This window comes from Phocoena phocoena, chromosome 8, assembly GCF_963924675.1.
Source record: "Phocoena phocoena chromosome 8, mPhoPho1.1, whole genome shotgun sequence".
NCBI classification, from domain to species: Eukaryota; Metazoa; Chordata; class Mammalia; order Artiodactyla; family Phocoenidae; genus Phocoena; species Phocoena phocoena.
Window position 1 is genome coordinate 34,116,217 of NC_089226.1, and position 26,155 is coordinate 34,142,371.

At 37.8% G+C, this 26,155-nt stretch overlaps 1 protein-coding gene across 1 annotated transcript in view; it reads right to left on the reverse strand.

The window, feature by feature from the left end:
* Positions 1 to 26,155, reverse strand: part of CNTN5 (contactin 5) — a 1,437,259-nt gene that overhangs the window by 48,935 nt on the left and 1,362,169 nt on the right. The window contains exons 19-20 of the mRNA XM_065881340.1: positions 5,202 to 5,272; positions 2,894 to 3,128 (exon numbers count right to left, since the gene is read on the reverse strand). Coding sequence (XP_065737412.1) covers positions 2,894 to 3,128; positions 5,202 to 5,272 — 306 coding nt within the window. The remainder of the gene's footprint in view (positions 1 to 2,893; positions 3,129 to 5,201; positions 5,273 to 26,155) is intronic.

Here is a 26,155-nt window from a genome sequence, read left to right on the forward strand (position 1 = left end):
GTGTTTCATGCCCGTCTCTGGCGTCCGTGCTGATAGCCGCGTCTTGTGCCCGTCTCTGGAGCTCATTTAGGCAGGTGGTGCTTTGAATTCCCTCTGCTTGTGCACCCCGAAACAATGGTCTTGTTGCCTCTTAGGCAGGTCCAGACTTTTTCCCGGACTCCTTCCTGGCTAGCTGTGGCACATTAGCCCCCTTCAGGCTGTGTTCATGCAGCCAACCCCAAGCCTCAGTGCCCTGCCCTCACCTGACCAGGCCAGCTGGTGAGCAGAGAAGTCTCTTGGGCTGGTGAGTGCCAGTTGACACTGATCGTCTATGTGGGAATCTATCTGCTTTGCCCTCTGCATAGCTATTGCTGTGCTCTCCTGTGTGGCTCTGCAGATTCCCCCCACCACCCCCACCATCTCTGCAGTGAAGAGGCTTCCTATTGTGCGGAAACTTTTCCTCTTTCACAGCTCCCTCCCAGAGGTGAAGGTCCAATCCCTATTCTTTTGTCTTTGTTTTTTTTCCTTTTTCTTTTTCCCTACCCAGTTACATGGGAGTTTCTTGCCTTTGGGAGGTCTGAGGTCTTCTGCCAGTGTTCAGTAGGTGTTCTGTAGGAGTTGTTCCACATGTAGATGTATTTCTGATGCATTTGTGGAGAGGAAGGAAATCTCCACGTCTCACTTCTCCGCCATCTTGAAGCTCCTCCCTCTATTCGGATTTAATTTGCCTGGTATCTTTCATATTTCAGTCCACCAAAGTAAATGAAGTGTTACTGTGAAATATGTTACAGCAACAACCTCGGTGTCTTTGAAAAAAAATATGCATATTTCCTATCTAGCTGGAAAGAGAAATCTCTAAAAGCAAGCCATTTCAAATTTAAGAAAACACAGTATAAATAACCCATGGTGGCTGCTATAATTTAATTTTAAAGCAAAGGTTGACAAGGAATGTACAAATCTGAATTTCTTAAAGGCAACACTGGTGTTACCATATAAAGCATGTACACACCTGTCCAATTCATCTCATGTGACATTTGGGACCATGCACTTTATAGTTAGGTTAAATAAATTAAAACCACAAGAATATGCACTTCCTGAATAAGACATACTTCAAAACAGATATCAGAGTAACAAATGATGTAAAATATTATTATTATATACACTAACATAATACAATAATGAAACATTATTGTTAAAGACACTCCTGATGAGAAGGTATAGGGTAGTGATTAAAAGCATTAGCTTTGGAGTCATACAGACCTGTGTTCAAATTCCAGCCCTGTCACTTACTACAGTTACTTATAACTTTTGTTATTTACTGGGTTGATTTGAGCATATTACTTAGCCTCTCTGAGTCTCAGTTTCCTGCAAAATACATTGCAGCTTGAGATTCCTACCTCATATTTTATTGTAAGAGTTAATATAAGTAATGTGGAGACTGGCTATACTATCTGAAAAAAACATCAGAAACTTGAGATGCTAAGTGCATGAATATCTCATCAGAACACCTATGGTTCCTTATTATTACTTGATTCTTCACTTTCCTGTTCATTCTTATACTAGGAAAAACTTTCTACTTCTGCTTCAAAATTTGGCTCTGTGTCATAAAATACAAGGCAGCTAGTGCTGAAAAACTACATCTTACATAAATTAGACACTACCTTTGTGCTTCAATATTCAAACAACCTTACTTATTTCTCCCACCATGAATTCTCCATACCAAAAAGATTGGTAATTCTCTTAAGCTATTCAAGTCACACATGTGGGCACAAAGGAAGTAAAAGGGTCAGTTTATGAGAAAACAATAATTATTTGGAAGGTCAAATGTGTGCTGCCTTTGGTGTAACATTAGCTCAGTCTTCTGTCAGGTTTATGGCCTGTAAGGCATTTTACTTACTTGCAGAACCAATTGAAATTTTGCACTTGAATTGAAGAAGGACTGTGCAGAAAAGCTAACTTTAGAGAGTTAGCTCTATCAAGCTTTCTCTCACTCAGAAAATACATTTTTGTATTAAAATTTGAAAGCACCAAGGATTTTGTTGTAGGAAACTGAGTTTGCCCTCTAGCACTACCACCTGCTGACTGTAACCATGAATAAGTCACAGATTTACAGTTTACTGATCTGTAAAATGGGTTTCCTGCCTAGGTCTTGCCTACCTAGTAGGTTTATACTGAGAATTAAATGAGGTTATACATATGAAGGCAGCTTGCTATAGACAAATCAAGGATTTAATGATTGAAAGGACTGGGTTTAATTCTCAATTAGAAACTATTTAACTTTTTTTTAACAAGTTCCTTAACTTTTCTGGACTTCAATTTCTCTTTCTCTACAATGGGGATAATAAAGCCTATTAGACAAGATTGTTGTGAGGATTTAATAATACCATGTGTGAAAAGCTTCAAACAAAAAATCCTGTCTGATACTTATCAGTCGGCTGTTTTGTGTATGAGGTTAGTAATAAATAGTTATTGGAGTCTTTATTTAAATTTATTTCACATAAGTTAAAATTTTCAATTAAAATAGAAGTTATCTAAATTTAAATTAGAATAAGGTTAAAATAGAAAATGATCTAAATTGTGAAACAGAGAAGAATGGTTAAATGTCCATCCATCCAGAGAATATTCTACAGGCGTTACTAATATTGTATTGTCATGGAAAGATATTTGCCATACATCGTCAGGGAGTGAAGAACATAAAGCAAAGTATATGGAATGATCATTTTTTTTCAATAAAAATTATTTGGAAAAAATTTTGCAAAAATATATCTAAAAAGTGTAGTAGGACTATAGGTAAGTTTTATTTTTGCTTTTGGTGTACCTGTATTATCTAATATATTACAATAATGTCACATTCATGTACCAAAATAAAATATTAAAATGTTAAATGAAAATAATAAGCATGAAAAAAACTGACCTCCTTCAGCTGAACATATGATCACAATTTGACTGAAAGGTCCATCTCCTTTATTGTTATAAACGCCAACCTTCACTTCAAAGGGAGTAAGAGGAGGGACACTTTCATCTCGATAAATGAATTTTGAAGCTTCAGAAGATGTCACCATTTTTTCCTTCCAGCCACGTGTTCCATTGGGTCGGAAAGCCACAATATAGCCAAAGCCTTCCCCATTCTGAAACTCTTCTGATACTGGCTAAAGAAGAAAAATGCAATTAAATATCAGGAAAATAATTCATCAAAACCCCCACTCTTTAAATTTTTAAAGATTATGGTTAACTAGAGCAATAGAGACTCTCCAATCTTTATATTACATTGGAAGCCAACATAGAAAAATAGCTTGACAGTCACCGGAAATTTAAAAGGCTTTAAAGGTATAAGATTAAAAAATTAAATGGTATCAGTTGGTATTTAAGAAAAGCATCAGGAGTATTGAAAACTCTTGAAGTGAAACAAATTTGCTCGAACTAGTCATGTATATGAAACAAAGGTCCTTGGATTCCACACTAGAATGTAATATGCTGGGGAAAACTGTCATATGGTCTGGTGGTCGGGAAAATCTTGTCACTGGTAATGCTCTGCAAAGGGCTTTGCACAGAAAATCTCAGTGAAATTAATGTAAGACCTTTTTTCTAGTTTTTTCTCAATTACTCTTGTGCTTTACTAACATATGAAAAAATTAGAATACAGAATTTTTTCGAGAGACTTGTACTCCATGGCTTACATTTAAATTTGTTAAATGAGCATCAATTGCACACCAAAGAAAACAGTAATTGTCATTAACTAGTTAGTCAGTGGAGCAGTTACCAGACATTGTCTAGCACAATGTTTGACAAATAGACACACAATAAACCTTTGCTACATTTTCTTATTTTGAATTTTGATTTGAGGAAAAACTATGTATTGAGTGGAGAAAAAGAGACAAAGCCTATTATATCAAAGTACTATAGACTAAATGTTTATACCCCTTCCTCCCCCACAATTCATGTGATGAATTCCTAACACAATGTGATGGTGCTAGGAGATCGGCTTTTGGTAGGTGACTTGGCTATGAGGGTGGAGTACTCATGAATCAGATTATTGACCTTGTAATACAGAATCTAGAGATCTGTCTTGCCCCTCTGTCATGTGAGGACATAGTGAGAAATTGTGTTTTATGAACCAGGAAGCAGGCCCTTGCCAGATCTGAATCCACCAATGCCTTCCAGAACTAGACTTCCAGCGTCCAGAACTGTAAGAATTAAATTTCTGTTGTTTATAAGCCACCCAGTCTACAGTATTTTTGTTATAGCAGCCCCAGCTGACTAAGACATAAAACTGACAGGGAAGGCAATTCTGTTTAGAGAGGATTGATCTCAGTGAAGGTCAGGTATTGGGAAGTTAATACCTCTGCAGAAATCAAAACCAAGGCATAAAGTTTTATTGAAGAAGAGACATATGAACAGAAGAACAGGTCAGAGGATGTGCTCATGGAAGATTTCTTACTGGGGAAAGGAGTTTTTCTGTATGTTTCTGTACATTCTATCATTGTTCTTAGAGATGGTCAGGGATTGGTTGTTTTCTCCAATAGTTATTTCCATCTCCATATTCTAACGCATTGTTCTATTAGCTACCTAGCTATATTTGATAATAAAGTTAACATTAAAGAAGGAAGGTGGCTTTATGGAAAATAAATGTACCTCTCCCACTCTTTCTCCCCTGTTCCTTTCCTTTGACAGAAGGAATTTTGGAGGTCATACAGTGAGGGACACAAAAGAATAAGGGTTTTGGATTCAAAGCCCCAATTCTACTGCTTCTCAGGAAAGTACTCAAACTGTGCATCAGTTTCATAATTTTGTAAAACAAGGAAAATTATCCCCACTAACAGGAAGGTTGTATGAGATAAATGAGCTAACCCAGTCACTACTCCAGGAAAACCTCGATGGTTTTAGCCTCCATATATGTCAAGAGTGCTATTCAATTGTGAAGTAAATAAATATCAAACTAAGCCAAATAAACATCTGAAGTAATTTGTGAGAGAATGTGTTTTAATCATTCAAACTGTATTCTGAGACAGCCTATATGACAGGACGGCACACTTTAGACTTGGTATGAAAATGAGAAAAGTTCATTTTGGAAATATTCATGTGAGTAATGCATGCTCAAAGTGTTTCTTAACCTCCTTTAAACAGAAGTTACTCAGTTACTCTATACTAAATACAGATACTCTATGTGTAACTTTCTTTTTTAAGGAATCAACAAGTTCTGACATCTGAGTAGGTTTTCTTACCTCCCAGGCGATGACTAACTCGTGCCTTCTTCCACTTCTTCCTCTTACATTGGTGGGTGTTGTCTTTGGAACTGTCGTTAAAAGTGGGCCAAGAGTGAGGACAATACATAGATGTACAATTTAAGTGTCCCTACACCAAGAATGCATCATAACCCTACTCTGGTTGGGTAACATCCCCAAATAGACAAATCAAAATGTGGTTGGAAGTCAAAGTGGTCTTATTCAATATTAAACAAAATGTGTGTGAAAAATACCTTGCTTTCAAATATATGTGGGGGAGTTTGATATATATTTTTCATGGCCACATACTGCATCCCCAAACTAGTTCAATTGTATAAATGCTCTGTGGTTACTAAGGTCCAAATCATAATTAACACTATAGTCAAGGACATCTGCTAATGGTTAGTTAAATTACATCCTACATGTTTTCTTCTTCCTGAGGATGTGAATCTTCTGTGATTTCAGGGCTTGCAGAGCCCCTGGAAAGTCCACAGGTTGACATTAGCCTTACTGCTTTACTAGAACTCCCAGGTGGCTCCAGTTTAAAGAAATCTTAGCAACAGTTCCATGGAGTGAGAACCTATTTAAATGAATAAACATTTTAAAAAACTGTCAAGAATGAACCTCTCTGCAAACTGCAAAATATATAGATACCTGGTGAGGCTTTTTCAAATGCAAAACTATTAAAAGAATAAATGTGTCAAAGGAATAAATTTCCCCTTCACGGCACCAAACCACAAAACATGTAGTTGAAAGGGAATATATTCAAATGAAGAACTGTTAAATGAAGAAAACTATTAAAAGAAATCTTTTTCTAGGCTATGAGCCTGCATTAGCAATTTTACACTTCAACATTGCCTTTATATCCCAGCATATAGTTTTAAAAAAAATATTGATATACTCATAAACAATAAATTCACTCCCATTTATTACCTACGTGGAGTGGAAGGCTGTTAATTACTGGTAGATATTAACACAGCATTTTATATACTGGAAAAACTGATGCAGAATTTATATGCTACTAGAAGGGAAAAAAACAATTCTTCTTGAACCACGGAGGTGGGAGAGAACACTATCATTGCCTCCATTGAACTAGATGATATTTATTCACCAGGTCCAAATTTCATTTCCTTGACACTTTCCTCCATGAACATGAGTTCTTGTTTTTCTCATGCACACGTAGAAGGATATATACAGAAGCCGTTACCAATCATTCTTTTTTCACAGTTACATACACATTAAGGATTATTCATATGTGGAGTTCACTCTCATGAATTCTCTCAGAATTACATGGAATTGGATAGCTCTTTGTCTCTCAATCGGGAAATCAAAAGGAATTCAACTAAGAAGAATGATGGTATTAGAGCAATAACAGTGAATATGCCCTAATTTATATGAAGAGCAGGCAGATGATTTAACTTGAGTTTTTACTAGTAGTCATAAGTTATCACTGCATGTAACAATCTATGACACATCAGTCTGCCTTGACACCATGTCTCAAAACCACTGTTATAGAGTAGTAGTTTTAAATTCATTTTCTGGTGTATGGTATGAGTAAAGCACACAGGAGGAAAACTGGTTTAACTGTATGTGTAAAAGGGTAGGGCTACACATTTCCAAATATACCCTCAGTGGCTAATCTCAGAGTTCCGAATATTGTGACCATGAGTGCATGGTCAGATAAATAGTAGAAGCAAGTTAATTTGTTGATATGGTGCCACTATGGTTTCTCTTAGTACCATTTGTTTGTAAAATATAAAAAGTTATGCACACAAATATGCTTCACATTCATCACTGACAATAATTAACAGGTAAATAATATTACAAGTAATATCTACCACAACCACATACTTCATCTGCTACATTGGAATTGCTAGTTTATACCCTAAATGTAGGAATTTGAATATTTTTCTTTGAAGATACCCTCCCTATGATCATGGATTTTGTGGAAAGACTAGGCACTGAACATCCTTTTCTATTTTACTCAGCCCTCAAACATCATCTAAAAAGAGGATGCTTGGAACCGCTAGCTTAGGGTTGGAGAGTAGGCTATAGGCTATCTTGTGAGCATCTCTCTCTTGAAGCTTATTAAAGAAGTATGAGTAGAATGAAATTCAAGTGATGATTTGAGGTCAAATCTTTCTTCTGGAGCTTTGGTAGTATTGTTCCATAGTCTAATAGTGTTTTTATTTTTTAAAAAGAATATTTAGAGTTTTCAAAAGTTTTAACTTTGTGAGTAAAAAAATTGAAAAGAAACTAATGAAAAATGTGGTGAAAATTTCCACTTTGAGGAACCAAGAAAGCAAAATTTAATTTGCTTCTGTGTGAGTTACTTCCATATCAAATTATCCATAAATGACCTAGATTCTGTAAAATTTCTTTTATCATTTGAAATTAGTCTTTGAAGTCTTCCTACTGCTACTAATTCCTTTTAAGAAGATAAAATAAATAAATATAAATAAAGAAAATAAAATAATGTAAATAAAGATCATCCAGTTTTAATGTATAATAAATGACACAAAAGAGGCACTATAGTTCATTGAGTTTTAATAGTATATGTGTATAAGCACCAACTGTTCTTTTTTAAGAAAGGCTTACTAGATATAATAGGAAATACTAACAGAAAACTTAAGGCTTTAAAGACGTGGAAATAACCTAAATGTCCATGGATCAATGAATAAAGAAAATGTGGTGTATTATACAATGGAATACTATTCAGCCATACAAAGAAGGGAACCCTGCCATTTGAGACAACATGGGTGGACATCAGCGTGCTTATACTAAGTGAAATAAGCTGGACAGGGAAAGACAAATACTTTATGATCTGACTTATATGTGAAATCTAAAAATATGGAACTGGTAGGAACAGAGAACAGATTGGTGATTGCCAGAGGTGGGAATGAAGGGTGGGGGAAATGGGGAAATGTGGTCAAAAGGTATGAATTTCCAGATATAAGATAAATAAGTTCTAGGGATATAATATACAACATGGTGACTATAGATAACAATACTGTTTTCATATAGTTGAACGTTGCTAAGAGAGAAGATGTTAAAAGTTCTCATCACAAGGAAGAAAATGTACTTGTGTGAGGTGATGGATGTTAACTAAACTTGTGGTAATCATTTTGCAGTATATAAATATATCAACTCATTATGTTGTTGACCTTAAACTAATACAGTATTATATGTCAATTATATCTCAATAAAACTGGACAAAAAAACAAACAAACAAAAAAGAAAACCTAAGTCTTTAATAGATGCAACTCAGGCATTGTGCTTTGCTGTCAGAATCACAAGGTTTGAATTCAGTGCTCTAATTCTAATTGGCTTAAATTTCCTAATTACACGCAGATGATCAGTGGAACCCATGCTCATTGGTTTCCTTTTCAAGTTGGTTGTTCACAGTTATTATCTCTGCAGTCAACACTGATTTTAATTATATCCTTTTATTTTTAAAACAACATATTCATGATATGTAGAGGTTTCATGATATTCATGATATGTAGAGGTTTCACTTAATTGTTCAGAGCTCGTCTATTGTAAAAGTTCTATAATTCTTGTTAGAAGCATAAAATTAATATAATCAAACATGTAATAAATGCTTTCATTGAGTTCAGAGAAATACATATTTACCTAAACCCAAATTTATTTTCAATATAATTATTGAAAATCTGATTTAGAATTAAGCAGCTAGATGCTTTTCTCCCTCCATTGGCTACTGATCAATGCCATGAGCTTATTAGCTTAGAGAATCAAGTTTACATGTATGGTTAATGAGTTAAACTCTTATTCATCAGAATTTCTTTTGAACATTAGTCTTCCATGAAGGAATAACATGATTAATACTTTTACAACAATCTATAAATGTCTTGCTGTTTTAGTGCCTTATCTGGCATGTTGAAATGTAGACTCTTGTCCCTTTTTATCTTATACATTTGGTTGTAAATGCTCAGAGTGACTAAAATATAGTGTACTACCTTAGTTTAAGCGTGCATGAATTTAAGTTTGAGTCTCAAAGAACTCTTCCTAAGTGTAATAGTCTGAAAAAAGTCAATCACACTAAAAACATGCTTTAATTAGCATTCAACTAAACAAAAGAATACAGGATGAAATCGTTTACCAATCTCTCTTTTTTTCCCTGAAAGATTTCCAAATCTATTACAGTAGATGTTTACATAGCTCATTAAATAATACAGATTTACTAGAGACCTGGGAGCAGTCACATAATTTAGGAGGAAATCCAGCAACTGGCTTGGGCAGAAAAGTGCAAAAGAATGGAAGGAGGGAGTGGAGGTTGATAATATAGTGAAGGTGGGAGTCAGGAGAGAAATTAAAAAAAAAATTCCTACCCGAATTGAAGTATGTAACATACAAATATTTCAGTTAACTGATTATCATCTAAGCTCACTTTATAAAAAGAGTTAAATAGCTTCCAAAATTAAAAAAATTAATACCAGTGGTGTTTCCTAAAGAGTTCAGATAATGCTGTTATTCCTATCAATAGGGTAGCTAAGGTGGTGTGTGTAAGTGGTAAAAGTATTCTTCTGGGACTGAGAAAGATCTGGGCTTGAATCTCAGTTCTACCATTCTAGCTGATGGGTTGAAAATATCTCTTAACCACTTTGTCCTTTAGTTGTCTCACGGAGATAATAATAGTACCTACTTTTTAAGGTTTTCATAATTATGTATCACAGTGCCTGGAACTGTAATTTATAACTATTACCTAATGTTATTATCTACTTCAAAAAGAAAATGTAGTTGTCTTCTATGATAAACACTAAGTTCAGTAGGAATCTATAAACATGTGATCTTGAAATAGACTTCTTGAGATCAGCGGGAAGATGGCGGAAGAGTAAGACGTGGAGATCGCCTTCCTCCTCACGGATACACCAGAAATACATATACACGTGGAACAACTCCTACCGAACACCTACTGAAGGCTGGCAGAAGACCTCAGAGCTCCCAAAAGGCAAGAAACTCCCCACGTAACTGGGTAGGGCAAAAGAAAAAAGAAAAAACAGAGACAAAAGAATAAGGACGGCACCTGCACCAGTGGGAGGGAGCTGTAAAGGAGGAAAAGTTTCCACACACTAGGAAGCCCCTCCGCGGGCGGAGACTGCGGGAGGCGGAGGGGGGAGCTTCGGGACCGCGGAGTGGAGCACAGCGACGGGTGCAGAGGGCAAAGCGGGGGGATTCCTGCACAGACGATCGGTGCCGACCGGCACTCACCAACCCGAGAGGCTTGTCTGCTTACCCGCCGGGGCGGGCGGGGCTGCGAGCTGAGGCTCGGGTTTCGGTTTTGGACGGAGCGCGGGGAGAGGACTGGGGTTGGCGGCTTGAACATAGCCTGAAGGGGTTGGTGCGCCACGACTAGCCGGGAGGGAGTTCGGGGAAAAGCCTGCACCGGCCGAAGAGGCAAGAGACTTTTTCTTCCCTCTTTGTTTCCTGGCGCGCGAGGAGAGGGGTTTAAGAGCGCTGCTTAAAGGAACTCCAGAGAAGGGCGCGAGCCGCGGCTAAAAAGCGCAAACCCCAGAGACGGGCGCGAGCCTCGGCTGAGGGCGCGAGCCCCCGAGACGGGCGCGAGCCGCGGCGGGAAGCGCGAGCCCCCGAGACGGGCGCGAGCCGCGGCGGGAAGCGCGAGCCCCAGAGACGGGCGCGAGCCGCGGCTGAAACTGCGGAGCCCAGAGACGGGCGGGAGACGCTGGGGCTGCTGCTGCCGCCACCAGGGGGGCTGTGTGCGAGCACAGGTCACTCTCCGCGCTCCTCTTCCGCGGAGCCTGTGCAGGCCGCCACTGCCGGGTTCCCGGGATCTGGGGGCAGCTTCCCGCACGGCGGGTCTCAGGCTGGTGCAGCGTCACGCCGGCCTCTGCCGCAGCGTCACGCCGCCTCTGCCGCCGCAGGCCCGCCCCGCACGCAGTGCCCCGCCTTCCCCCATCCCCCAACCCCCGGCCTGAGTGAGCCGGAGCTCCCGAATCAGCGGCTCCTTTAACCCCGTCCTGTCTGAGCAAAAAAAACAGACGCCCTCCAGCGATCAGCGCGCAGGGGCAGGGCCGGGTACAAAGCTGAGCTCCTGTGAGCTGTGAGAGCAGGGAGGAGAGGGGGAGGTCTCTCCCGGCAACCGCGGAGGCGGCGGATTGAAGCTCCACAATCAACTTGATGTGCCCTGCATTGTGGAATACCTGAATAGACAGGGAGTGAGCCCAAATTGAAGAGGGGGAATTTAGGAGCGAGATCGGTGATTTTTTTCCCTTTTCCTCTTTTTGTGAATGTGGGCATGTATGCTTCTGTGTGAGATTTTGTCTGTATACTCTTGTTTCCACCATTTGTCCTAGGGCTCTATCCGTCCATGGGTTTTTTTTTTTAAAAAAAAAAAAAAAAAATTTTTTTTTAATAATTAATTTTAATTGTAATAACTTTATTGAACTTTACCTTCGTTCTTTCTTTCTTTCTTTCCTTCCTTCCTTCCCTCCTTTAGACAACTAATCACCCCAAATTGAGGAGGTGGTCTCTGGGAGCAGGATTTATGATTTTTCCCCCTTTGCCTCTCTTTGTGAACGTGTAGGTGTATGCTTCTGTGTAAGATTTTCTCTGTATAGCTTTGCTCCCAATAGTTGTCCTAGGGCTCTATCCTTCCATGGTTTTTTAAAAAAAAAAAAAAATTTTTTTTCTTTCTTAATAATTAATTTTAATTGCAATAACTTTATTGTACTTTACCTTCGTTCTTTCTTTCTTTCTTTCCTTCCTTCCTTCCCTCCTTTAGACAGCAAATCACCCCAGGTTGAGGAGGTGGTCTCTGGGAGCAGGATTTAGGATTTTTCCCCCTTTGCCTCTCTTTGTGAACGTGTATGTGTATGCTTCTGTGTAAGATTTTCTCTGTATAGCTTTGCTTCCAACATTTGTCCTAGGGCTCTATCCGTCCATGGTTTTTTTTTAAAAAAAAAAAAAAAAAAAATTTTTTTTTCTTTCTTAATAATTAATTTTAATTGCAATAACTTTATTGTACTTTACCTTCGTTCTTTCTTTCTTTCTTTCCTTCCTTCCTTCCCTCCTTTAGACAGCAAATCACCCCAGGTTGAGGAGGTGGTCTCTGGGAGCAGGATTTAGGATTTTTCCCCCTTTGCCTCTCTTTGTGAAAGTGTATGTGTATGCTTCTGTGTAAGATTTTCTCTGTATAGCTTTGCTTCCAACATTTGTCCTAGGGCTCTATCCGTCCATGGTTTTTTTTTAAAAAAAAAAAAAAATTGTTTTTCTTAATAATTAATTTTAATTGTAATAACTTTATTGTACTTTACCTTCGTTCTTTCTTTCTTTCCTTCCTTCCTTCCCTCCTTTAGACAGCGAATCACCCCAGGTTGAGGAGGTGGTCTCTGGGAGCAGGATTTATGATTTTTCCCACTTTGCCTCTCTTTGTGAACACGTATGTGTATGCTTCTGTGTAAGATTTTCTCTGTATAGCTTTGTTTCCAGCATTTGTCCTAGGGTTCTATCCGTTCTTTTTTTTTTTTTTTTTTCTTTTTCTTTTTTTTTTTTTGTTCTAAATATTTTTTAGTACAATAACTATATTATACTTTATTTTATTTTTACTGTATCTTCTTTCTTTCTGTCTTTTTTCCTTCTTTCCTTCCTTCCTTCCTCCCTTCCTCCCTCCCTCCCTCCTTTCTTTCCTTCTTTGCTTCTTTCTTCCTTCCTTCCTTTCCTCCTTTCCTCCTTTCCTTCTTTCTTTCCTCAAACTTCTACTAATTCTCTCTACATTTTCTCCTTCTTTCCCTCCTACCTTCCTTCCTTCCTCCCTCCCTCCCTCCTTTCTTTCCTTCTTTGCTTCTTTCTTCCTTCCTTCCTTTCCTCCTTTCCTTCTCTCTTTCCTCAAACTTCTACTAATTCTCTCTACATTTTCTCCTTCTTTCCCTCCTTCTTTCCTTCCTTCCTCCCTCCCTCCCTCCCTCCTTTCTTTCCTTCTTTGCTTCTTTCTTCCTTCCTTCCTTTCCTCCTTTCCCTCTTTCTTTCCTCAAACTTCTAATAATTCTCTCTACATTTTCCCCTTCTTTCCCTCCTTCCTTCCTTCCTTCCTCCCTCCCTCCCTCCTTTCTTTCCTTCTTTGCTTCTTTCTTCCTTCCTTCCTTTCCTCCTTTCCTTCTTTCTTTCCTCATACTTCTAATAATTCTCTCTACTTTTCCTCCCTTTTATTCTGAGCCGTGTGGATGAAAGGCTCTTGGTGCTCCAGCCCAGGAGGCAGGGCTCTGCCTCTGAGGTAGGAGAGCCAACTTCAGGAAACTGATCAACAAGAGACCTCTCAGCTCCACATAATATTAAACGGTGGACATCTCCCAGAGACCTCCATCTTAACACCAGCACCCAGCTTCACTCAACGACCAGCAAGCCACAGTGCTGGACAACCTATGCCAAACAACTAGCAAAACAGGAACACAACCCCACCCATTAGCAGAGAGGCTGCCTAAAATCATAACAAGGCCACAGACACCCCAAAACACACCACCAGACGTGAATCTGCCCACTAGAGAGACAAGACCGAGCCTCATCCAGCACAACACAGGCACTAGTCCCCTCCACCAGGAAGCCTACACAACCCGCTGAAACAACCTTAGCCACTGGAGACAGACATCAAAAACAACGGGAACTACGAGCGTGCAGCCTGCAAAAAGGAGACCCCAAACACAGTAAGATAAGCAAAATGAGAAGACAGAAAAACACACAGCAGATGAAGGAGCAAGATAAAAACCCACCAGACCTAACAAATGAAGAGGAAATAGGCAATCTACCTGAAAAAGAATTCAGAATAATGATAGTAAGGATGATCCGAAATCTTGGAAGTAGAATAGACAAAATGCAAGAAACAGTTAACAAGGACCTAGAAGACATAAAGATGAAACAAGCAACGATGAACAACGCAATAAATGAAATTAAAAGTACTCTAGATAGGATCAATAGCAGAATAACTGAGGCAGAAGAACGGATAAGTGACCTGGAAGATAAAGTAGTGGAAATAACTACTGCAGAGCAGAATAAAGAAAAAAGAATGAAAAGAACTGAGGACAGTCTCAGAGAGCTCTGGGACAACATTAAACGCACCAACATTCGAATTATAGGGGTTCCAGAAGAAGAAGAAAAAAAGAAAGGGACTGAGAAAATATTTGAAGAGATTATAGTTGAAAACTTCCCTAATATGGGAAAGGAAATAGTTAATCAAGTCCAGGAAGCACAGAGAGTCCCATACAGGATAAATACAAGGAGAAATACGCCAAGACACATATTAATCAAACTATCAAAAATTAAATACAAAGAAAGCATATTAAAAGCAGCAAGGGAAAAACAACAAATAACACACAAGGGAATCCCCATAAGGTTAACAGCTGATCTCTCAGCAGAAACCCTACAAGCCAGAAGGGAGTGGCAGGACATACTGAAAGTGATGAAGGAGAAAAACCTGCAACCAAGACTACTCTACCCAGCAAGGATCTCATTCAGATTTGATGGAGAAATTAAAACCTTTACAGACAAGCAAAAGCTGAGAGAGTTCAGCACCACCAAACCAGCTTTACAACAAATGCTAAAGGAACTCCTCTAGATAAGAAATGCAAAAGAAGGAAACGACCTATAATAACGAACCCAAAACAATATAGAAAATGGGAATAGGAACATACATATCGATAATTACCTTAAATGTAAATGGACTAAATGCTCCCACCAAAAGACACAGATTGGCTGAATGGATACAAAAACAAGACCCTTATATATGCTGTCTACAAGAGACCCACCTCAGACCTAGAGACACATACAGACTGAAAGTAAGGGGATGGAAAAAGATATTCCATGCAAATGGAAACCAAAAGAAAGCTGGAGTAGCAATTCTCATATCAGACAAAATAGACTTTAAAATAAGGACTATTAAAAGGGATAAAGAAGGACACTACATAATGATCAAGGGATCGATCCAAGAAGAAGATATAACAATTGTAAATATTTATGCACCCAACATAGGAGCACCTCAATACGTAAGGCAAATACTAACAGCCATAAAAGGGGAAATAGACAGTAACACATTCATAGTAGGGGACTTTAACACCCCACTTTCACCCATGGACAGATCATCCAAAATGAAAATAAATAAGGAAACACAAGCTTTAAATGATACATTAAACAAGATGGACTTAATTGATATTTATAGGACACTCCATCCAAAAACAACAGATTACACATTTTTCTCAAGTGCTCATGGAACATTCTCCAGGATAGATCATATCTTGGGTCACAAATCAAGCCTTGGTAAATTTAAGAAAATTGAAATTGTATCAAGTATCTTTTCTGACCACAACGCCATGAGACTAGATATCAATTACAGGAAAAGATCTGTAAAATATACAAGCACATGGAGGCTAAACAATACACTACTTAATAATGAAGTGATCACTGAAGAAATTAAAGAGGAAATAAAAAAATACCTAGAAACAAATGACAATGGAGACACAACGACCCAAAACCTATGGGATGCAGCAAAAGCAGTTCTAAGGGGGAAGTTTATAGCAATACAAGCCCACCTTAAGAAGCAGGAAACATCTCGAATAAACAACCTAACCTTGCACCTCAAGCAATTAGAGAAAGAAGAACAAAAAAGCCCCAAAGCTAGCAGAAGGAAAGAAATCATAAAAATCAGATCAGAAATAAATGAAAAAGAAATGAAGGAAACGATAGCAAAGATCAATAAAACTAAAAGCTGGTTCTTTGAGAAGATAAACAAAATAGATAAACCACTAGCTAGACTCATCAAGAAAAAAAGGGAGAAGACTCAAATCAATAGAATTAGAAATGAGAAAGGAGAAATAACAACTGACACTGCAGAAATAAAAAAAATCATGAGAGATTACTACAAGCAACTCTATGCCAATAAAATGGACAATCTGGAAGAAATGGACAAATTCTTAGAAATGCACAACCTGCCAAGACTGAATCAGGAAGAAATAGAAAATATGAACAGACCAATCACAAGCACTGAAATTGAAAGTGTGATTAAAAATCTTCCAACAAACAAAAGCCCAGGACCAGATGGCTTCACAGGTGAATTCTATCAAACGTTTAGAGAAGAGCTAACACCTATCCTTCTCGAACTCTTCCAAAATATAGCAGAGGGAGGAACACTCCCAAATTCCTTCTACGAGGCCACCATCACCTTGATACCAAAACCAGACAAGGATGTCACAAAGAAAGAAAACTACAGGCCAATATCACTGATGAACATAGATGCAAAAATCCTCAACAAAATACTAGCAAACAGAATCCAACAGCACATTAAAAGGATCATACACCATGATCAAGTGGGGTTTATTCCAGGAATGCAAGGATTCTTCAATATACGCAAATCTATCAATGTGATAAACCATATTAACAAATTGAAGGAGAAAAACCATATGATCATCTCAATAGATGCAGAGAAAGCTTTTGACAAAATTCAACACCCATTTATGATAAAAACCCTCCAGAAAGTGGGCATAGAGGGAACTTTCCTCAACATAATAAAGGCCATATATGACAAGCCCACAGCCAACATCATCCTCAATGGTGAAAAACTGAAAGCATTTCCACTAAGATCAGGAACAAGACAAGGTTGCCCACTCTCACCACTCTTATTCAACATAGTTTTGGAAGTTTTAGCCACAGCAATCAGAGAAGAAAAGGAAATAAAAGGAATCCACATCGGAAAAGAAGAAGTAAAGCTGTCACTGTTTGCAGATGACATGATACTATACATAGAGAATCCTAAAGATGCTACCAGAAAACTACTAGAGCTAATCAATGAATTTGGTAAAGTAGCAGGATACAAAATTAATGCACAGAAATCTCTGGCATTCCTATATACTAATGATGAAAAATCTGAAAGTGAAATCAAGAAAACACTCCCATTTACCATTGCAACAAAACGAATAAAATATCTAGGAATAAACCTACCTAAGGATACGAAAGACCTGTATGCAGAAAATTATAAGACACTGATGAAAGAAATTAAAGATGATACAAATAGATGGAGAGATATACCATGTTCTTGGATTGGAAGAATCAACATTGTGAAAATGACTCTACTACCCAAAGCAATCTACAGATTCAATGCAATCCCTATTAAACTACCACTGGCATTTTTCACAGAACTAGAACAAAAAATTTCGCAATTTGTATGGAAACACAAAAGACCCCGAATAGCCAAAGCAATTTTGAGAACGAAAAAAGGAGCTGGAGGAATCAGGCTCCCTGACTTCAGACTATACTACAAAGCAACAGTAATCAAGACAGTATGGTACTGGCACAAAAACAGAAAGATAGATCAGTGGAACAGGATAGAAAGCCCAGAGATAAACCCATGCACATATGGACACCTTATCTTTGATAAAGGAGGCAGGAATGTACAGTGGAGAAAGGACAGCCTCTTCAATAAATGGTGCTGGGAAAACTGGACAGGTACATGTAAAAGTATGAGATTAGATCACTCCCTAACACCATACACAAAAATAAGCTCAAAATGGATTAAAGACCTAAATGTAAGGCCAGAAACTATCAAACTCTTAGAGGAAAACATAGGAAGAACACTCTATGACATAAATCACAGCAAGATCCTTTCTGACCCACCTCCTAGAGTAATGGAAATAAAAACAAAAATAAACAAATGGGACCTAATGAAACTTCAAAGCTTTTGCACAGCAAAGGAAACCATAATCAAGACCAAAAGACAACCCTCAGAATGGGAGAAAATATTTGCAAATGAAGCAACTGACAAAGGATTAATCTCCAAAATTTACAAGCAGCTCATGCAGCTCAATAACAAAAAAACAAACAACCCCATCCAAAAATGGGCAGAAGACCTAAACAGACATTTCTCCAAAGAAGATATACAGAATGCCAACAAACACATGAAAGAATGCTCAACCTCATTAATCATTAGAGAAATGCAAATCAAAACTACAATGAGATATCATCTCACACCAGTCAGAATGGCCATCATCAAAAAATCTAGAAACAATAAATGCTGGAGAGGGTGTGGAGAAAAGGGGACACTCTTGCACTGCTGGTGGGAATGTGAATTGGTTCAGCCACTATGGAGAACAGTATGGAGGTTCCTTAAAAAACTACAAATAGAATTACCATATGACCCAGCAATCCCACTACTGGGCATATACCCTGAGAAAACCAAAATTCAAAAGGAGTCATGTACCAAAATGTTCATTGCAGCTCTATTTACAATAGCCCGGAGATGGAAAGAACCTAAGCGCCCATCATCGGACGAATGGATAAAGAAGATGTGGCACATATACACAATGGAATATTACTCAGCCTTAAAAAGAAATGAAATTGAGATATTTGTAATGAGATGGATAGACCTAGAGTCTGTCATACAGAGTGAAGTAAGTCAGAAAGACAAAGACAGATACCGTATGCTAACACATATATATGGAATTTGAGGGGAAAAAATGTCATGAAGAACCTAGGGATAAGACAGGAATGGAGGCGCAGACCTACTGGAGAGCGGACTTGGGGATATGGGGAGGGGGAAGGGTGAGTTTTGACAGGGCGAGAGAGAGTCATGGACATATACACACTAACAAACGTGGTGGGGTGGATAGCTGGGGGGAAGCAGCCGCAAGGCACAGGGATATTAGCTCGGGGCTTTGGGACAGCCTGGAGGGGTGGGAGGGGGAGAGTGGGAGGGAGGGAGATGCAGGAGGGAAGACACATGGGAGCACATGTATATGTATAGCTGATTCACTTTGTTATAAATCAGAAACTAACACACCATTGTAAAGCAATTATACCCCAATAAAGATGTTAAAAAAAAAAAAAAAAAAAAAAAAAAAAAAAGAAATAGACTTCTTTTGGAAATCTGGATAATACAGTTTCGACAGTACCATGGGAATTGTGCTTTCAGTTTTGGCTCAGCTTGTTTTAATTTGAAAACCTAGGCAATATATCATTTTTGATTTACAACTTTCATTGCTAGGATATTTCAGAGAATGCAAGATTTCTCTGATATATGAACCTTCTCATAAATAGCAATAGTCAGGACCACAGGAGGTACGTATAGACAATAAAAGGTGTTTCCATTCACTCATTTTCTCTGAACTTTATTCCACAAGGAAGTAGAAGCAGAGGATAGGCATAATAATCTTTGAGCAAAATTTGTTGGAACGTGTGGTAAAATGAAGAGAAAGAAAAAGGCAAGAGGAAGAAGGGAGGGGTGGGAGGAAGATAACTTGGGAGTCATCACATTTGGTTTAAGATTAGAATTCCAACTCTGCCACTTACTTATTAGATAACCTTGTACAAGTTTTTAACTCTCTTATTCTGTTTCTCATTTGTAAGATGGGGATAAGCCTGCTTGCTTTAGAGGGTTGATGTGAGAATTAAATGCTCTGATGAAAGGCAAGGGCTTAGTATAGGGCTTGAAATATGGTTCATGATTTATGACTGGTATATGGCATTATAGGGACTAGGAAGATGGGAAAAGTCTAACTTGAGTGTCTCACATTTACTCCTGGGTTGATAACCTCTCATTACCCTTTTGTCTTTCATGCTCAAGTCTTCTACTGCTCATCCCTCATCTTGCTATTAATCAGAAAGGGGCATGCCTAGCAATTAACCCTGTTTCATTTAGAAGGGCATTTGTTAAAGTTACCATCTCTGTTTGCAAAGTGTCTCTGAAACTGAAGATATATTTCTTGAATATATTTTGCAGAAAAGGCTTTCCTGGACCAAAGTGGTTTCATGATTTAAAATACTGTCTGCTGTATGAGCCATACTATTATCTTCTTTTTTCCTAATTATTGAGATTTGGTCTTAGAGGTCTGTTTCTTGCTATGACTTTTGTCTGCTCTTAATGTTACTAAGAACAATTTCTTTTATTTAATATAATTAAATGACTCATTGAGTTGAAGAAAGTTATAATGTTCATTTAATAGTATTTTCTTTTAGAGTTTCCCAATTATTTCAGTTGACTGCTTTACATTTTTTATATCATATATATTTTTTAGAAGCGTAGACTAGAAAGACCTTTAAAAACCCCACAGCTTTATGCCTTTTCTCTGCACACACCAGTGCCTGACAGTAGTATGTAGATTTTTTAATTGCCCCCTATAAATAATTCTGCCTGAGTCTCATTTGGTCTGGCCTTCAAAGCTCCATTAAATGCCATTTACAAGGCCAACCCACATGCCCCTGAGAAAACTAATTCAGCCCCATCTTATAATAGTATTTTATTGTGTTCTTTCCATAACTTTTGAACTCAGTGAAGTTTCCTAAGTAATTATCATGGGCAAGAACTGTGAATATACAAATATGAACAAAGCAAGATCTTTTCAGAAGTAGGAAGGTAACGTACAGGGAAAGAAACTGTAGTAGGAAGTTTAATGAGTCTTTTCTGGACTTGGGATGAGACACATGTAACTTCAGATGCTAAAATGAGGTTGGCTAGACAAAACCACAGAACTACTAGGAAATAGAGAAAACCAATTTCATGACCCTTTCCCATTACCCCCCTCCAGCCATATATATATATAAAAAAGCAGTGTTTTGGAAGAAGGCTGTCAGCTTAGTAGATGGATGTGCTGTGGCATATCCCTCCATCCCCAGCTGTCTCTAGGAGCAAAGTGGGAGTATCATTTCCCCCTCAAGCTAAGTGACAAGAGAAGCAAAACAGCTGATGAGGAGAGTACAGATGCTTACCTCTCACATCCTGGCTGGATGCTGTTGAGCTACAGAATTATGTAAGATGGCTCAGCCCTGCACTATGCTACTAGAGCAGAGACCAAAATAGTTCTTGAGAACATATGGCATTTCTAGAGTTTGGCAGGTCAGAAATGCGAAATGATTATCATGGGCAAAGCAGACACTGTGGAAGGTAGGTTTGAATAAGCCTGTTGGTATCACAGTCAATGAAGTTGCCTGCTAGGAGATAGAATAGTCTCTTAAGAACCCAATGTACTCCGAGAATGAAAGAAGCAGAATGTGGACAAATGCCATCTCCTGGAGCACTCAACATTTATGTGAGAACAACAAATTACAACACGTGAAGTCATTTTTCATTTTCTTCTTTTCTGACCTGGGAAGTGACCAGAATAGCAGTTGGAAGGTCAGGGAGGAAGTAGAAAGAAGAAAGAAAAGACAAATTGTAACCCTTGAGTCAAGGCTGTGCTGGGATGGAGGGACAGAAACATGGGACTGGATATGAGATGAAAGTGTTTATTAAGTTAATATAGAATTTTGTTGTTGTTGTTACTTTTTGGGTACTAGATGTTTATTTCAGACTCTTTTGTCACCGAGGTCAATAAACAATCAAAAGGTTACACATATCTATTGTATTCCAAGACAAATCTTTGCAGGAAAAAAATGTACTATTTCAGCTCTACCTGGAGCTATACACATGAGATATAGATATTCAGTTTCATAACTCCCTAGTTTCAAATAGACCATTAAGTATTTAAAAAGAAATAAAAGAAGCACACACAAACCACAAGTTATACTTGAATGGCTAATACATAGGGTAGTTTGAAAATATTGAGAATAACCTCTTCTCTATTTTATTTACTTATTTATTTAATTTTTTAAACATCTTTATTGGGGTATAATTGCTTCACAATGGTGTGTTAGTTTCTGCTTTATAACAAAGTGAAGCAGTTATGCATATACATATGTTCCCATATCTCTTTCCTCTTGCATCTCCCTCCCTCCCACCCTCCCTATCCCACCCCTCTAGGTTGTCACAAAGCACCGAGCTGATCTCCCTGTGCTATGCGGCTGCTTCCCACTAGCTATCTATTTTACGTTTGGTAGTGAATATATGTCCATGCCACTCTCTTACTTTGTCACAGCTTACCCTTCCCCCTCCCCATATCCTCAAGTCCATTCTCTAGTAGGCCTGTGCCTTTATTCCCGTCTTGCCCCTAGGTTCTTCATGACTCTTTATTTTTCCCCTTAGATTCCATAATATGTGATAGCATATGGTGTTTGTTTTTCTCTTTCTGACTTGCTTCACTCTGTATGACAGACTCTAGGTTCATCAACCTCACTACAAATAACACAAATTCCTTTCTTTTTATGGCTGAGTAATATTCCATTGTATATATTGCCACACCTTCTTTATCCATTCATCTGTTGATGGACACTTAGGTTGCTTCCATGTCCTGGCTATTGTAAATAGAGCTGCAATGAACATTTTGGTACATGACTCTTTTGAATTATGGTTTTCTCAGGGTATATGCCTAGTAGTGGGATTGCTGGGTCATATTGTAGTTCTATTTATAGTTTTTTAAGGAACCTCCATACTGTTCTCCATAGTGGCTGTATCAATTAACATTCCCACCAACAGTGCAAGAGGGTTCCCTTTTCCCCACACCCTCTCCAGCATTTATGGTTTGTAGATTTTTTGAGGATGGCCATTCTGACCGGTGTGAGATGATATCTCATTGTGCTTTTGATCTGCATTTCTCTAATGATTAATGATGTTAAGCATCCTTTCATGTGTTTGTTGGCAAGCTGTATATATTCTTTGGAGAAGCGTCTAATTAGGTCTTCTGCCCATTTTTGGATTGGGCTGTTTGTTTTTTTGATATTGAGCTTCATGAGCTGCTTGTAAATTTTGGAGATTAATCCTTTGTCAGTTGCTTCATTTGCAAATATTTTCTCCCATTCTGAGGGTTGTCTTTTGGTCTTGTTTATGGTTTCCTTTGCTGTGCAAAAACTTTTAAGTTTCATTAGGTCCTATTTGTTTATTTTTGTTTTATTTCCATTTCTCTAGGAGGTGGGTCAAAAAGGATCCTGCTGTGATTTATATCATAGAATCTTCTGCCTATGTTTTCCTCTAAGAGTTTGGTAGTGTCTGGCATTACATTTACGTCTTTAATCCATTTTGAGTTTATTTTTGTGTATGGTGTTAGGGAGTGTCCTAATTTCATACTTTTACATATACCTGTCCAGTTTTCCCTGCACTGCTTATTAAAGTGGCTCTCTTTTCTCAAGTGTATATTCTTGCCACCTTTATCAAATATAAGTTGACCATAGGTGCATGGGTTTATCTGTGGGCTTTCTATCCAGTTCCATTGATCTATACTTCTGTTTTTAGGCCAGTACCAAACTGTCTTGATTACTGTAGTTTTGTAGTATGGTCTGAAGTCAGGGAGCCTGATTCCTCTTGCTCCATTTTTCTTTCTCAAGATTGTTTTGGCTATTTGGGATCTTGTGCATTTCCATACAAATTGTGAAATTTTTTGTCCTAGTTCTGTGAAAAATGCCAGTGGTAGTTTGATAGGGATTGCATTGAATCCGTAGTTTGCTTTGGGTAGTAGAGTCATTTTCACAATGTTGATTCTTGCAATCCAAGAACATGGTATATCTCTCCATCTATTTGTATCATCTTTAATTTCTTTCATCAGTGTCTTATAAATTTCTGCATACACCTCTTTTTTCTCCTTAGGTAGGGTTATTCCTAGATATTTTATTCTTTTTGTTGCAATGGTAAATGAGAGTGTTTTCTTGATTTCACTTTCAGATTTTTCATCATTAGTGTATAGGAATGCCAGAGATTTCTGTGCACTAATTTTGTATCCTGCAACTTTACCAAATTCATTGATTAGCTCTAGTAGTTTCCTGGTAGCATCTTTCGGATTCTCTATGTATAGTATCATGTCATCTGCAAACAGTGACGGCTTTACTTCTTTTCCAATTTGGATTCCTTTTATTTCTTTTTCTTCTCTGATTGCTGTTGTTAAAACTTCCAAAACTATTTTGAATAACAGTGGTGAGAGTGGGCAACCTTGTCTTGTTACTGATCTTAGAGAAAATGGTTTCAGTTTTTCACCATTGAGAATGATGTTGGCTATGGGTTTGTCGTCATATATGGCCTTTATTATGTTGAGAAAAGTTCCCTCTATGCCTACTTTCTGCAGGATTTTTATCATAAATGGGTGTTGAATTTTGTCGAAATCTTTCTCTGCACTGATGGAGATGATCATATGGATTTTCTCCTTCAATTTGTTAATACGGTGTATCATATTGATTGATTTACATATACTGAAGAATCCTTGCATTCCTGGGATAAACCCCACTTGATCATGGCGTATGATCCTTTATTGTGCTGTTGGATTCTGTTTGCTAGTATTTTGTTGACGATTTTTGAATCTATGTTCATCAGTGATATTGGCCTGTAATTTTCTTTCTTTGTGATATCTTTGTCTGGTTTTGGTATCAGGGTGATTGTGGCCTCGTAGAATGAGTTTGGAAGTGTTCCTCCCTCTGCTATATTTTGGAAGAGTTTTAGAAGGATAGATATTAGCTCTTCTCTAAATGTTCGATAGAATTCGCTTGTGAAGCCATCTGGTCTTGAGCTCTTGTTTGTTGGAAGATTGTAATCACAGTTTCAATTTCAGTGTTTTTGATTGGTCTGTTCATATTTTCTATTTCTTCCTGGTTCAGTCTCAGAAGGTTGTGCATTTCTAAGAATTTGCCCATTTTTTCCATGTTGTCCATTTTATTGGCATAGAGTTGCTTGTAGTAATCTCTCATGCTCTTTTGTATTTCTGCAGTGTCAGTTGTTTCTTCTCCTTTTTCATTTCTAATTCTATTGATTTGAGTCTTCTCCCTTTTTTTTTTGATGAGTCTGGCTAATGGTTTATCAATTTTGTTTACTTTCTCAAAGAACCAGCTTTTAGCTTTATTGATCTTTGCTATCACTTCCTTCATTTCTTTTACATTTATTTCTGATCTGATCTTTATGATTTCTTTCCTTCTGCTAACTTTGGGGTTTTTTTGTTCTTTCTCTAATTGCTTTAGGTGTATGGTTAGGTTGTTTATTTGAGATGTTTCTTGTTTCTTAAGGCAGGAGTGTATTGCTATAAACTTCCCGCTTAGAACAGCTTTTGTTGCATCCCATAGGTTTTGGGTCTTAGTGTTTTCATTGTCATTTGTTTCTAGGTATTTTTTGATTTCCTCTTTGATTTCTTCAGTGATCCCTTGGTTATTTAGTATTGTATTGATTAGCCTCTGTGTGTTTGTATTTTTTACAGAGTTTTTCCTTTTATTGACATCTAGTCTCATAGCGTTGTGGTCAGAAAAGATACTTGATACAATTTTCATTTTCTTATATTTACCAAGGCTGATTTGTGACCCAGGATATGATCTGACATGGAGAATGTGTCATGAGCACTTCAGAAGAAAGTGTATTCTGTTTTTTTTTGGATGGAATGTCCTATAAATATCAATTAATTCCATTTTATTTAATATATAATTTAAAGCTTGTGTTTCCTTATTTATTTTCATTTTGGATGATCTGTCCATTAGTGACTGTGGGGTGTTAAAGTCCCTTACCATGAATGTGTTACTATCGATTTCTCCTTTTATGGCTGTTAGCATTTGCGTTATGTATTGAGGTGTTCCTATGTTGTGTGCGTAAATACTTACAATTGTTATATCTCCTTGGATCAATCCCTTGACCATTATGTAGTGTCCTTCTTTGCCCCTTGTAATACTCTTTATTTTAAAGTCTATTGCGTCTGATATGAAAATTGCTATTCCAGCTTTCTTTTGATTTCCATTTGCATGGAATATCTTTTTCCATCCCCTCACTTTCAGTCTGTATGTGTCCCTATGTCTGAAGTGGGTCTCTTGTAGGCAGCATATATATGGGTCTTGTTTTTGTATCCATTTAGCCAGTTTATGTCTTTTGGTTGGAGCATTTAATCCATTTACATTTAAGGTAATTATCGATATGTATGTTACTATTCCCGTTTTCATAATTCTTTTGGATTTGTTATCATAGGTCTTTTTCTTGTCTTGTGTTTCCTGCCTAGAGAAGTTCCTTTAGCATTTGTTGTAAAGCTGGTTTGGTGGTGCCATATTCTCTTAGCTTTTGCTTTTCTGTAAAGGTTTTAATTTCTCCGTCAAATCTGAATGAGATCCTTGCTGGGTAG